Genomic DNA, 15,776 nt, shown 5'->3' with positions numbered 1-15,776 from the left:
AAAAAGGGAGCTAGAAAACTCTAACCCAATTTAGAGAAGAATGGGTATTTAGACTCAAGCTCGGTATAACCAATGTAGGGGTGAGATTTAATCTAACAGCTTAAATCGAATTTGCGAGCAGTTCGATCAACTGCTCGACTCGAACTCAGCGTTGACCGAGTTCGATTCAAACTCAAGCTGCTCGATCGAGTCTTCGTGTCAAGTTTGAGCACTGTTATGAAAGACTCGAAGGCTTGACTAGATCTATCGAGTTTTCTATTAAATATTGTGTTTGGATTGCATTTTCCGTCATTTTTTATGGGAAAATTATTATAGCGATTTGATATATGTGAGAGAAAAAGGTGATAGGGAAATGTGATCACGGAAAATGACGATATTTTCCGACGGAAACAAGCAATCCAAACAAGGCCTTAATTATTATATTACTTTTTTCCAAATTACAATTTTAGGTTTATTTCTCCCATATAAGTAGGTTTTGCCAGTCGAGCTTGGCTAAGCTTTAAGTTGAGCACAAACTCTTATTTCAAAAGCAATGTAAAAAATATTTATATCGTATTACTGTTAAGTGTTTTTAAACTATTACCAAGTAATATACTCGTATTCTGAAACTAGCAAATATATATATATATATATATATATAAAAATTCCCTTTTTTTTTGTGTGTGTGAATATGCACACACTTATAAGATAAGAAAATTCTATGATTTCTTTAGGAGTAAATAATAAACATGAATCAAAATATGTATATGTCTCATTTGGGCTAAGCTTAGCAACGGCCAGCACCACTCACATTAAATTCAGGCTTAAAAAAATAAAGCAAAACACGATCCTATTACTGACTATATTGAGGTTTTGTGCCTAATTAATTTGCTTTGCGCCAATCTAAATGTTTTATTGGTGTAATTTGACACTTAAACAAATGAAAATATAAGAGTGCTAGGATGCAATTTTTTTTAAGTGTAGGTAAGAGATCTCAAATTCGGAACCTCTCACCTAAACTCCCTCTCCCGTACCACCCAAATTTGCAATGAAAAATTTTAGATTCTCAGTTTCTATTATACTCTTCCATTAAGGCAAATATCTGAATGAAATTTTAAAGATAATGTGGATGATCTTAACTCATCAATTTGTACCATATCCTAACTTTTATTGGATAATTGTTAATTATCCTAACCTGTCAAACTTTGCGCTAGAAGTTTAAAGCTAAGCCACTTTCCAGATTGCCTAGCTAGGTAATATTTGTTTTAACTTCCTCATAATATTTGTTAATTATCCTAACCTGTCAAACTTTGCGCTAGAAGTTTAAAGCTAAGCCACTTTCCAGATTGCCTAGCTAGGTAATATTTGTTCTAACTTCCTCATAATTTGTAGCAGTACTTTGTAGCTTTTGTGATGGCAATGGCGGATTTAGCATGGACACTAGGGCACGAGCCCCACTGGCTTCCAAAAAATTCTTGGAGTTCCGTTGAAAAAATAAGAACCCATTTGGATTTAGCTATGTTAAACAAGAAGCCATAGGAAAAATTTAAAATCTATCTTCTAATAAAATAAAAACCTTAATTGCTAGGAAGTTCATACAAATGTTGTTGACAGTCTTAGTTGGAAGAGCCCTAGCAAAAGCTACAAGCTCAATGTCGATGGGAGAAGTTTTGGGATTGAAGGGTTGATCCTTGATGCAAAAGGTAATTGGGTTTGTGGATGTATGGGTCAATCTCCTAAGCCATATCAGCCAAACTAGTCCAGTTAAGAGCTCTACACTGTGGCCTGAAGATTGCAAAGCAACACAAAACCAAAATTTCAAAAATAGAAGTCAACGAGCAATGGATCATAGATTCATTTATGATAGGATTTCAAGGAGGATACAATGTTCAGATTGTCCGAAAATTCATAAGATTCAGGAGATTAAGAAGATTCATGAAATTCTGCCTAAGTTCAAGGACTTGAAGGGGCCCTCAAGCATGATTCTAATAGGGATAACCTCCTCGAGAATTCAACGATCTGAATTCACCAATACTTGTGAAACATATGCATTGAAATTACAATATCTTTCTGCTCGATTTTGACTTAAATTTCTCCAAGCTGTGCTAAATTGGGCAGATTTGTTCTTAACTTTTTTGTTGTACTAAGGTCTTTGGTTATCTAGAACTTCTCCTCTTTGGTGGATTTGTTTGATGGCTATGGCTAGAAGATGTATGGTATTTGGTTTGCTTGTGACTCATGACCTAGTTAGGATGAGACAGTCATAACTGACTTGATCCGTTAACTGGTTAAGGTAAGACATACACAACTAACCCGGAGCATGATTTGTCAACTAGTTAAGATAAGATAGCCACAACTAATCTAGGGTTAGCTATGACGGACTAAAGATTGATGATCATCAACTGGTTAAAATAAGACAGCCACAACTGACTTGGAGTTAGCTATGGAGGACTAGAGATTGATGATCCAAATCTTTCCTAAATGATCCGTGAGGTCAAATAGCTGACTTGGAGTTAGCTATGAGGACTAAAGATTGATTATCCAAATCTTTCTAAATGATCCATCAACCGGTTGAGGTAAAATAGCCACAAGTGACTTGGAGTATGATGTATCAACTAATTAAGGTAAGATAGGCACAACTAAAGATTGATAATCATCAACTGATTAAGATAAGAAATCCATAACTGAATTGGAGTTAGCTGTGAAACTAAAGATTGATGATCTTCAACTGGTTAAGATAAGACAGCCACAGCTGACTTTTGAGGTTAGCTGTGGAGGGCTAAAGATTGATGATCCAAATTAAAGCATCCATCAACTGGTTAAGGCAGCCACAACTGACTTGGAGTTAGCAGTGGAGGACTAAAGATTGATGATCCAAATTAAAAGATCCATCATCGACTGGTTAAGGTAAAATAGCCACAACTGATTTGGAGTATGATCCGTCAACTAGATTAAGGTAAAATAGCCACAATTAACTTGACTTGGAGTTAGCTGTGGAGGACTAAAGTATAATCTCTCACTTACAATTCTTCATCATGCCACCCAATCTATCCCTCCCTCTATTTAGCATAAAATTTGTTTGTGAAAAATATATGTATTCCATCTTATATAATCATTCTTTATTTATTTGGTAATACATATATTTTTTAACTCATGTTAGAGTACATTTATGTCCATTAATTAAATATTTGTGTCGGTTTTCAAAATATCACCAAATAAAATTTTGTTAGAGGTTTCCAATTTTTTCCCTTATTGTTAACTATAAATCTTAATTTGATATTTCAATAATTATTATGTATTTCAAACCACATGTATGATCAGGTAAGTATATTTTGTATGTGCCGTGTAGATATAATCAGAATTGCAAGAGAAGCTCATTAATTAATTTTAAAACATTTAAGAGCCATGATACAATATTTTAAAAGTTTTATTTTTCGTAGTCAATTCTTCTCATATGTCTTGCTTTTATTCTAATTTAGTTATTCTTTTTTTGTATAGATATTCTACTTTTGTTTTAGGGGCCTAAAAATTTAACTAATTTATATATGGACATAGTGCCATGTCAAATACAAAATGACATTAATAGAAAATTTATTTTTATTTGTGTATAATCAGTATCTCTTTAATTTTTATGGCATTGACCATAATTAAAATCCCTTTATCAATAAATGATATAATTATGGACGGCAATGCATTTTGATTTTTTAGTTTCGATCTCTATTTCGGCAATTCTTTTTCCTTTTCGTGATTTGGTAGACATTATTAGATTATTACTTTTATTATTTACTTGACTCATTTTATCTGCTACTTGCAAATTAGAGACGTAAAGTTTCATCTTTTTACTTTGTACAGCTTCAAACCAAAATGGGAATATCTTGTCAAAGCAACCAAAAGATGAGAATTGCAATTTGCAACATTTAAATGCAGTTTGAGATAAGAAGACAAAAGACAAGCCAAAATGGGTAATGAAATTAGAAGAATAAAGCTTTTCCATTTCCAAGTATAATCAAACCTTAAAAAAAAACATGAATGTGAGATTTTTTTTTCCATCCACTATTGATAGCATACACACAAGGATTCTGCAGTCCTTGAATTTTTTGTTCGACCGTGGTGCAGAAGTTCTATGAGGAACACCAGCCTATTAAGATTAGCAAGCTGGTTCTTTTGATGCCTTTTAGAATTTCTGTTGGTTTGTTTTCCTCTGATAATTCAAGAAACTGAGAGAAATGGCGGAAAGAAGAAAACCATGCAAGTTTGCTCAAGTCTTTACAATATATAAATCTGCTCTACTTTCTTTTGATATAAGCCACGTTCACAAACTCCCTATTTGTCCAATAAGCAACAATATCCTTGGAAAATTCCTCACAACTTCTCTAACTATTCCGATGATAACTACTGCTACTCACTTTTGCCAACTTAACTGATCCATATATATGGATCCCATGGATAAATTAATTTCTCCGATAATATCCTCTACTACTGTTTATCTACTATATATTTCAACTTCATCAATATTCTCGTAATTTCAAATTGTTCAATAAGATTATTGTACAAGGTGAATGTGGATTTCCATCAGTAAAGTTATGGCATGCTTTCTTTAGATAGATGTGTCCATGTACATTAGCATTCTATTCTTTATCCTTTTATTTTTGGCTTTTAGTTTTTTGGTGACGCTCAAAGTGCTATACATAAAATGACATCAAAAAATGACCCCAAAAAAAACCAAAAAATTGAAAAATTCAACTCAAATCATAGACACTTTGATACCAAAAAATGCTATTAGTTTTAAATTAGAGTAGAGTCTTAATTAGTGGAAGCTAGTCTTAGTTTTTTGGTGATACGCAAAGTACTCTCCTCTCCAATAATTAAAGTCAATGCGTTCAAACAACAGTCAATGGTGATAGTTGTTACACAAATCGAAGCATCAAATCTAAATTATGGTGACAAGTAAAATGATAAAGCACTTCTATGTAAAACTGTCCCAATGCGTTACTCCCAATTTATTTGTTAACAAAAGATTCTTCATTAGCCACAGTTCCAATTTTAATTCCAAGATCGTCAAAAATATTAATATGAATACTAGGAAACAGTTATCTAAGGCCAAAAAAAAGTTATTGTTATTTATACTTAACTTGTTTTTGGAGAATATAGGAAAGGACAATTAGTTAGCAATTCGAAGACATATTATGCAAGAGTGAAATAAAAAGGAAAAAAATTATGTCAACATAATCTATTGACATAGTATATGATTAGATGATTTGCCAAATTAAATTGGATACAAATAATGAATGTAAAATAAATGATTTAGTGGCCACATGTAGCACTATTATTAAAGTAGGATATTATGGTTGTTCATAATAACAAAAAAGAATGTTAAACAATATAGTAATCATATGGTGTTAAATAGCGTAATAGAATCATACACACAGCACGTGAAATATTATTTGTTGTACAAACGAGTACCACACCACGGCATGATTTGTGTAAAAGAAAAAAAAAATCACAATAAAAGAATAATTAAGCATAATCCAAATGTCTATCCACGTCTGGTGATGGACTAATCAAGTGAAAATTTTCAAAGGCCATCTTTTGCGTATCATCCTATAGAAATTCAATCTTTAAAATCCTACACTTATTTTTCTCCAAAAAAAAAAAAAAAAAAAAAAATCGTGCACTTACTTTAATGAAATAGCAAATATAAAGGAAATATCATCATACCTGTGCAATGATTAAATGACCTTTGCCCTCGTTGCATCATATTACAAAATTTTCTATGGTTAAAAAGCCCAATTCTTTACTGGTTCCTTGAAGTGAAATTTCACTATTAACAAATGATAATCAAACATGACAAGAGCAGAAGTAGAAGGCAGAAGGTAAGGAAGAAAACTTTTTTTTCACAAAAAAAAAAAAAAAAAGGGAAAGGAAGAAAACTAATGTAGGCTATAATTAATTCAACACAAAAGATTCTTCTTTTATAAGAGCATCTATTTTTGTTCACAACTCACACTTACTATGGCAACTCGAATTTAGGCATTGAACTATTCTTATTATACAAGAGAGTAACACAGCCATAGGAGATTAGGAAAAAAGAAAAGGAAAAAGAACCTTATCCATATTTCATCTTAAGATGAACCCTAAGGCCAGAGAGCTTAGAAATCTGAATCTTAAGCTCTGAAGACACAAACACGAAACCATGCTTAAAAATAATTTATTTCAAAATGGAACTGTTCTATTATCACTTGCTCCTTGCAGCCTCGTATCAGTTGCAGTTTCATTTTCTTCTTCATTCTCTTTAGAGATCTCTTCCAAAGATTTTCCTTTAGCCTCAGGCACCAAGAATGTGAACATCATTCCAAGGGCGTTAACACAGCCCAAAACAATAAGGGAGTTCTTCACACCAATACCAGGTGGATAGCCAGCATCAGTCTTTTTTGGATCAGTGGATTGAGCAGCATACAGAAATCCGAATGCTCCGACAATAGCTCCTGCCTTCCCAGCAGCTGCTGATATACCGTGGCACGTGGACCTTAACCTTGCTGGGAAAATTTCTGCTGGAACAACAAATGTTGTCGCATTAGGACCGAAATTTGCAAAGAAGAAGGTCAGTGAGTACATGATCACAAAGCCAATCCTGTTGTCCCTGTGAGTCCAGTGATTATAAGGAATAGCCAGGGCAAACATAAACACAGTCATAAAGAAAAATCCCATCAATTGAATGGCAAATCGTCCTATTTTGTCGATCAGTGCTACTGTGAACCAGTATCCCGGGACAGTACTGCAGAGAGCAATAAGAGTTTGAGCCCTTGCAATTTTGTAAACTTCTTCAATAGCACTCATTGTTTGGGCCGGTGGGATCCAACCAATGGCACTGAAGATGTCCTTCTGAAAAAGATTCTGACTGTAAAATGCAATATCCAACAAGAACCATGTGGTAGCTGTTCCCAGCAAATGAAGTCCATGGCGCTTGAGGAACTTCTTACTCCACAAACCAAAATCATTTCCAGGCTCCTGGGCATGCTTCTCAACCTTCTCCGGTTCTGCCTCGAGTTCAACTTGCAATACCTTGGACATATCACTAGCAGCCTGTTTGGCATTTTTTGCAACTAAGGCCGTGTAACGGGCAGTTTCAGGCATTTTCATTCGCCAATAGTACGTAAGAGCAGCTGGAATTGCACCAAACATAACAATTATGCGCCAAACATAATCAGCTTCAGACACAGTTGAACCAAGAGCATCATCTTTATATGCAGGAGAAGGAAATCCAGCCTTGAAGGCGGCAGAAACAATAATTGCCACCATCCCACCAGCTAGAATTCCAAAACCTTGCATGGCAAACACTGCAGCAATAAAGGCTCCTCTGGTCTTCTTGTTAGCATACTCAGACATGATTGTGGCAGAAAGGGGGTAATCACCACCAATACCGAATCCTAGCCAGAAGCGGAAGAAGCAAAGAGTGGCCATAACAGCCTTTGGTTTATCCCCAAAGGAAAGGCCGGATGCAATTGAGGCAATAACCATGAGCATGAGGGTCATGCCATAGACTCTTTTTCTCCCCATCTTGTCACCAAGCCAACCGAAGAACAATTGGCCAGCAAGGGTGCCACAAAAGGCAACACCATTGACAGCAGCTGCAACATTTGGAGGCAGAGTGCCAGGTTTGGGTGCATTAGGGACATGATAATAAATCCGGCCGAGCAATTTGGTGACTAAAGAGATGCAGAAGAGATCATAGGCATCAGTGAAGAAGCCCATGCCAGCAATCACAATAGCAGTAAAATGGTACCATTGTGTTTTGGCAGAATCAAGTGCATTAAGCACCTGCAATTGTTGCTGAGGCATGATTACTCAACTTCCTTCACTCTTTACAACTTTTATGCTGCTAGCAATTTCTGAAACTCTTATATCCTGTAAGATGGCACATAAAAGAACAAGAATTAGAACATCTCGCACCACAAATCAAAGAATTTCTTGTGACTTACAAATTATAACAGCTCTTCCATGATAAGGGGCCAGAAAAACTATATTCAGCTGTGGGGCATACTTGTGGTTTCATTAGTGTAACAAGTTGGGAAGGTAGACATATCTCAAATAAAAACAAATATAGGCATGCCCTTTTTTCCTTGCCACGGTTTTGACACACTTCCTATGCATGCAAGAATTTTCAAAGTTGGTGGCCCAATTTGTCACCTTTCTGATGGCGACTAAGATGTAGTATTTAATTTGACAATTCAACGATACCATCTGCACCCAACATAAAGCTTAGATTTCGAGAAACTTGCAGCAATTATTTGTGTACATTAAAAATTGTGTCATATAATTATCTATGGAAAATTTGATTATACCCCACTGCCAGTCTAACATGGTACGGTGTAATGGCTCTTGGTCTAGAGTACACCCTTTCCCACTAAATCTGCAACAAGAAAAATTAAAAGAAAAAAGCCCAAATACACACACACACACACGCCTCCCACAGACACTCCTTTCTTTCTTTCTTTCCTTTTTTTTTTTTTTTGGGTTCCTTTTGAACCCCTTTGTGCTTAACCACCTTTTAAAGTTCTTTAAAAGAAAAGTTGCTACGTAATTAATCGAAAAGGAATCACTAACATGGTGTTTAAGTATAATTTCCATAAAAAAAATCTCCAATTCTGCAGGAAGGGGATAAAAAAAAAAAGACAAAATGGGCTTCTCAACATTAGAAACAGGGCATGTGAACCAGGACTAAGCGGACAAAATAGTAGTGGTTGTAAAAAGTGAAACCAAAAGGCTACAAAAAACTTAATCGAACAAAAATAATAGAATTACGCGTTTTTATGGGTTGATATATACAGGAGAAAAGATTCTGAAGTGTTTAAAAATACAAGAAATTACGATTCTTTGAATCTGCAAGACTGTAGTTCTTGAAGGAAAAGATAAAAGCAAATTTCCCACCAACCCCACAATCCCCTTCCCTCTGGCCTCTATCCAGGAGACCCCAGAAAGAAGAGCGGGAAAAATTACCCAGAAATAGGAAGAAGAATAAATGTGAAAAATCAAATTAACAAGTGTCCAAGAGACAAGGCTGCTATATGGATTGAAAATGGATGGTGGAATTACAAACTCCATCATCTGTTTTAGCTTGTCAATATCAGTGATGAAGTGAAATGAGGAAACTAAATAAAAAAAGAAGAAGAAGAAGAAGAAGGTGCATAGTTGAATATGCAGTGAAGTTTGTTTTCAGCATATATGTAGACCACAAAACTCATCTATGGAATTAAATATAAACTTTCATAAAGTCCCAAGTCGAATTCCACCATAAAAATATTGCCAGTCCTTAACCGGTTTCATTCTCCTCCTCCTCTTAAAACTTAAACTCAAAAAAAAAAATTGTCTAAAAGTTTTTCAGCTAAAATAATGGATAGAACCAGTATTACCATTTTTTGCTTCAGTCCTTATAAAAATTACTAATTAAAAAAAAATCGTGCAAACCAGTGTGTGAACCACATGCATGGCAAGTTCTCTGCACTGCAAATCTTGGATAACAAAAATCCCGACAATAAAAAAAAGGAAAGAATAGAGCAACTGACCTTTAAAGAACTCGGGTAGAGTTTCAGAAAAATGCACCGTCAAAGGTGGAATAGCTATGGGGTTGTGATATACACTCGGTTTGATAGAAACTTATGGGACGTAATGTCTAAGAAATCCGGCCAAAGAAGGAAAAATGTTCTTGCATTTATGAGGTAGTATAGCCTTGGACTAAAGACACACTGATGATGGAAAATGGAAATAAAAGAGAGCAGAAGAAAAGCTCAATAAGAGCTGTATCTGTGTATGAGGATTGTAGTCTAGGAGAGATTATGGATTTATATAGTCTAAAGAGCACGAGCAACCCGTAGGAAGCGGGCATGGGCAGGCGGCAGGGAGCGGCGTGGGGACTAGGTTTAACTGCGTGGCTGTGGATGGTTCCGCTTTAACTGCAGTAAATAGGTGAAGTCTTATCAGGCATGACCCGAAAAATATTATAAAAATAAAAACTCATAATTATCTATGCATCTAAAATATATCGTATTTATTTTTTAATGCACTAATATTCATCACCTCTTTCGCACTAGATATGGAGACTCCGTGTGAATTAATTGTGTTTGGATTGCATTTTCCGTCATTTTTCATGGAAAAATTACTGTAACGATTTGATATATGTGAGGGAAAAAGGTGATAGGGAAATGTGATCACGGAAAACGACAATATTTTTCGACGGAAACAAGCAATCCAAGCATGGCTCTTAGGGGATTTTTCCGGAAGAAGGAGGGGAAAGGTGATGGCGGTGTAGCAGGTAATTGTGGTGGAAGATGAAAATATTATAGTATTTGGTAATTATTTTATTTTTTCTGTAAATTGTATTTGACATATTGTATGCATTTTTTGAGTTATTTTTGGAGTTGGTACTACAGAATCTGCAAACTAAAACTGTTTTTTATCCAATCCACGGGGAGCTATTTTTCAAAACATTAATATTTAAAAAAATTTCCTTTTGAATTGCTATTTTCTGAAATTTCTATAGAAAAATGTGCTTTAGCGATTTGATATATATGAGATAAAAAGATAATTTAAAAATATGTTTATGAAAAATATAAAAAAATTTTTGAAAAAAAATGACTTTCCAAATAAGTTGGATTAAGAGGTGTCAAGTGGATAATAGCTTACATAAATCCGAAATTCAAAAGTAAAATGCAAGTCACTTGCTCAAGGTGTCCATTTTAATACACTGATTTACCTTTATTATGCCTTTTGCATTGAAATACACGTGTGATTTAAATTTATTTTGCAAAAAATTAATACTTGAGAAATCTATTATATGTTTACGATAACTAGTACCATTGAACAAACAAATCCAAAACTAGTAAAGAAAATCACGGAATCCTACTAGTCTTTTGGTCAAGGTATCTGTCAAGCATATTCTTACCCTCGACCTCGAACCACAAAATGAGATGGGTTCGAAACCAATAGGATTTTGACGAGTTAATGCTTGGAATCCGAAATACCCAACGTGGCAATATCTGAGTCCCAACAGGGGTTGATTTGTTATTTTTTCGTTGTTTTTGGGGTGCAAATGTGAATGGTATTTTATGGTCAGCATTCAACGGATGTCTGTCTGGTCCTCCACATGAAATCAGCTGAAACGTGTTTGTTTCTTCATCTGCCCACTTTTTGCCCTGTGTTGACTACCGTCCTGTGATTGATGTAGTATAATTGAGAGCCATTTTTCTTCAAAAGATGTTTTGTTAACCAAATTAATTGACTAATATAATATGTTCGTTTACTTTTAGGGATAATTGCAGAAACCTCCCCTGACTTTTATAGTAATAGCATCGACCTCCCCAATCAATTTTGAAATAGCACTGACCTCCCCTATCAAAAGTTGGAGGCAATTTAATAGGCAAAAGTGAGTCAATTTACTAAAGTACCCCTGACATGATTTAATTTTACCAAATGAATGTGATGAGTACTTTCATCAAACCCAACAAAACATTTGTTAATAAAAATTACACTAAATTAACTATTTCTGCATGGTTTAACTAATTAATTAAATAACTAAATAACTAATAATCTAATTAATTAATAACTAATTATCTAATTAACTATTAACTAATTAACTAATTATCTAATTGTTAATAGTTATTAACTAATCAAACTATTTTTGCATAGTTAAACTAATCAACTATTAACTAATTATCTAATTAACTATTAACTAATTATCTAATTAATTAATTAACTAATTAACTAATTTCTATTTATCTAATTAACTAATTAAGTAATTATCTAATTAACTAATTAACTAAAGCTGTTGTCTGTCCGAAACTAACAAACTATTTGCATGTTAAACTAATTAACTAATTAACTGCTTAACTAATTAACTACCTAATTATCTAATTAATTAATTAACTAATTTTTGTTTATCTAATTAACTAATTATCTAATTAACTAAAGTTGTTGTCTATCCAAAACTAACAAACTATTTACATGTTAAACTAATTAACTAATTAACTGCTTAACTAATTAACTAATTAACTAAAGCTGTTGTCTATCCGAAACTAACAAACTATTTGCATGTTAAACTAATTAACTAATTAACTAAAACTGCTGTCTATCCGAAACTAACAAACTATTTGCATGTTAAACTAATTAACTAATTAACTAACTGACTAATTAACAAACTATTTGCATGTTAAACTATATGCAGTACGCATTATCTATTTAAAGTATCGGCTCTTTACGGGTATTTTACTTTCAAACATTTAATTTATGATAAAAACATCAATGTTTGTAAGTATAATTCAAAAAGTCAGTGCAAATGTCAGAAATCTCAGGGGAGGTTTCTGCAATTATCCCTTACTCTTAATATGTTATAAAACAAAATGATTTTTTTCTAAAAGATGTTGAATAAGCACCCGTTTATATACACATAACATATTTTAATATCACTCTTTCTGTTAGAAATATAAAATATGAAAAAAAACCGTGGTACGAAGACATATTAATAATTTATCAACTTTAGTCTAATTTCAACAAAAAAATTATATAAATTTCCTATTGTGTCCGTCTCTGTATACGTCCACCATTAGACTTCTCCGATGTCAGAATACGGAAATTATTCTAGAATTGATGGACTATACTATCAGACTTTTTTGAGCATGGATAAGAATATGCCTGAGAATTCAATTAGTTTCACTCTCTTTTTTTTTTTTATTGTCATTTTTTCTTATGGGATGGTTGCTTGGTGTCCTCCAAAATACATTGATTGCATGTATAATAACTCGTGACAGGTATAGGTTACAAGTTATAACCTTTCCTTTTTTTTTTTTCCCCTTTCTTTTAAAAAACGATGTGATTATTTGCATGACTGAACTTAGTGAATTATACTCATAGGATCACATTAAAACCAAAAAAAAAAAAAAAAAAATTAATCTCACGCGCAGATTTGAACTCATACTAATTCTTTTTCCTTGGTAGGTAATCCGTGACTTCTAATGAACTCCCTTTTCTTCTGTTGACACTTGAACTTATGTTTAATTGGGTAACTAATCAAAGGAGTTGATTTATGTCTTGAAAAAGACTTCTCAATCACTTCATGATAAGAGTTTTGGTCCCGGCAAAAGAGGGTAAGAAGAGCGTAGAAAGAGAGAGACGGGAGAATTAAAGAAAAAAAAAAAGAGGGAAAAAAAAACACTTTATGTTAGCTCGACACTTACGTCATAGAATACATTAAAGTAATACCTACTTTTTGGTACTCAGTTATTTATTATTCTAACTTTTAATTTGACAATGAAATGCTCGTGTTTTGTAAAATATCAAGCAATTACGTGGCTATGCTACAAATAACAAACTATAACCAAAGCAAGTATCAATGATAGGATTAAGACAACTAATTTGAACAAAATGTTTTGACCAGATATGATGTTACATCCGTACATAACTGCATATATGTATTTAACTAACCAAAAGCTTTGTTTTTTCACGATATGAACTCATTTTTTGTTGCAAATTGGGTTTCCACTTACGTACGAAAAAAAATATACGTGCTAAATTAATTGCAGAAATTACATTAGACATTTCCAAATCGCCGAAACCTTTGATTCTTGTACCGATGAGATAAAATAAAATAGATAAATTGGCGTCATCAAGATCATAAGCAATGGATCTTGTGCCTCAAATACAATTAAGTATGTGTTAATTTATTTATAATCAGTAGACACTTGTCTAGTTCGTCATTTGCAAAATGCGAAGATTTGTTTGTAAATTGCTCCTCATTTATCATAATAAATGGGCCAGCGGGTGAGCTGGGCTCTGAGTGGTTGCACGTTAATTAGGTGGGCCCCGGAATCCTTAACGCACATGAACAAAGTCACGAGTCAACGGCCCAACCCGGTTTTAATGATGGGGAACCGTGAGACGAAAAGGGTTTGTCCTTTTCTACGTGGGTCCCACATCCTTTAACTTAAAGTAGAGCACTCGTAAAGTAAACGACATCGGAAATGGCTGGCACATTGCATCAAGTTTGACTACTCGTTTTTGCCTTCTTGACCGTTGCTACTTGTTGGTATGAAAATTAGTTGGTTTTTAATTGCTATGGCATTTAATTATTTGTAAATATTAAAAAATTAAAAAAAAGAATTAAAACAGAGTGTTGAAGAGATTATTCATTAGTGGGGCTTTTGCAGTTCACAAGTATAATATATGTAGTAGTTCGAATATTAGTTGGTTTTCTTAAAAAAGAAAATGCTTACATTAATTTCATCCTTCATTGTATCAAGTCTTAGGCTTTTACTCTGCTCTTAAATAATATTAGTATAGTAACGTCTATCCAGAGAAACATAATTGAAATTTGAAACTTTGTTTTATATGAGGCTTCATTTGGACTGAAGAATTTGACAACAGATTTGAAATCCACTAAAATCGCTTTAGTTGTTTGGATTGTTTAAGAAGAATTTGGAATTGTAATTCATCAATTATTTAAATACACTTTAAACGCTAGAATAATTAATAATTTACAAATTCAAATGCCTTCTAAATAATTTAAGCACCTACCGAAATTTGAGAGGATTGCAAATCCTTCGTCAGATCTCCCGATCCAAATGTAGCTAATAATGACTATTTTATCTTACCGCGTTTGTAGCATAGACATTAATTAGCATACCTAATAAAGGCTAGGAGTGCTCAATTTATTTTATGTCGTCATATTCGAGTTCGACTTGACATGCAGGAAAGATACTCGAACTCGAACTCAAGTGAGTATTATTTTGTGGTGTTCAAACTCGATGCAATGTTCATAGAACTTGAACTCGACTTGTATGGGATTCGAGTCAATGCGAGCTTTATCAATCTTGACTCGGGAAGATTTGGAAATTTCATTTTTCTTGACAATTTTTTAGTAAAATTGTCTGTTTGGATTGTAAGTTATTTGGGATTATTTGGGATATTTTTACTGTAGCACTTTTTGTGATGTGATGTATGTGAGATAAAAAGATATTGGGAAGATAAAAAGGTGTATTGGAAATTGTAAAGGTGATGTAAGCAAATAAAATTGGGGAAATATGAAGCAATCCAAACTAGCGTCTACTCATCAGTTAGACAAATCAGTATAATTAGTGTCATTAGTACAAAAATTGAAATCATTAACAACATATCCTACAGGTAGACTAATGAACCACGTTCAAATAAATTTTTTTCTCTTAAAAAAAATGCCCCTCTGATCTCAGTCCAAATCCCTTGTTGAAGGATGCAAATTCCTTGAATTACTGCTAGTATTTTATTTTTTGTTTTATTTTACTGCTACCACACATTGGTAGATCAACAAATGTTCAGATGAAAGTTGTGGATTATAACTTAACAATATCATAACTTATGACCCATAAGTAGTGTGATGAATACTAATCTGTAGAGAGACTTAAAACTAAGAATTTCAAATTCCTTAGGGCTCAATCTTGCTCACTAGACATATTATTTCATCAAAAAACACGATGTTTACCTGACAATGATTTTTATATTTGGCGGTTAGACTTCTGCAATATATCCTTATAAAATTGCCTTTCCATAAGATATTTGCTAGATCTTTACATTAGAAGTGGTCAAATTTCTAATGCAAAACTTTGCATTCTTCAACCAAAATTTTGCAAGAAACTTACTTTAAATATACGACAAAACTAATGTCCCAACTTACAGAAGTTTAGATATATCTTGTTTTAGTAATAGATTTTTGTCGTCAGAAGTTAGCTAAAATCTCAGTCGTGCACCACGGGCTATATGGCATGTTTCAGTTCTGA

General features: G+C 33.4%; 1 protein-coding gene across 1 annotated transcript; it reads right to left on the bottom strand.

The window, feature by feature from the left end:
* Positions 1-5,929: 5,929 nt before the first annotated feature.
* LOC113734283 (low affinity inorganic phosphate transporter 1) lies at positions 5,930-9,806 on the bottom strand. The gene is made up of 2 exons (XM_027260765.2): positions 9,543-9,806; positions 5,930-7,884 (listed from the first exon to the last, which is right to left on the bottom strand). Exon 2 carries the CDS (start codon positions 7,816-7,818, stop codon positions 6,193-6,195), a length of 1,626 nt encoding a protein of 541 aa, XP_027116566.2. The 5' UTR covers positions 7,819-7,884; positions 9,543-9,806; the 3' UTR covers positions 5,930-6,192.
* Positions 9,807-15,776: the final 5,970 nt, after the last annotated feature.

This window comes from Coffea arabica, chromosome 3e, assembly GCF_036785885.1.
Source record: "Coffea arabica cultivar ET-39 chromosome 3e, Coffea Arabica ET-39 HiFi, whole genome shotgun sequence".
NCBI lineage: Eukaryota > Viridiplantae > Streptophyta > Magnoliopsida > Gentianales > Rubiaceae > Coffea > Coffea arabica.
The sequence above is the reverse complement of the archived record's forward strand: the minus strand, read 5'-3'. Positions and strand labels throughout refer to the sequence as shown.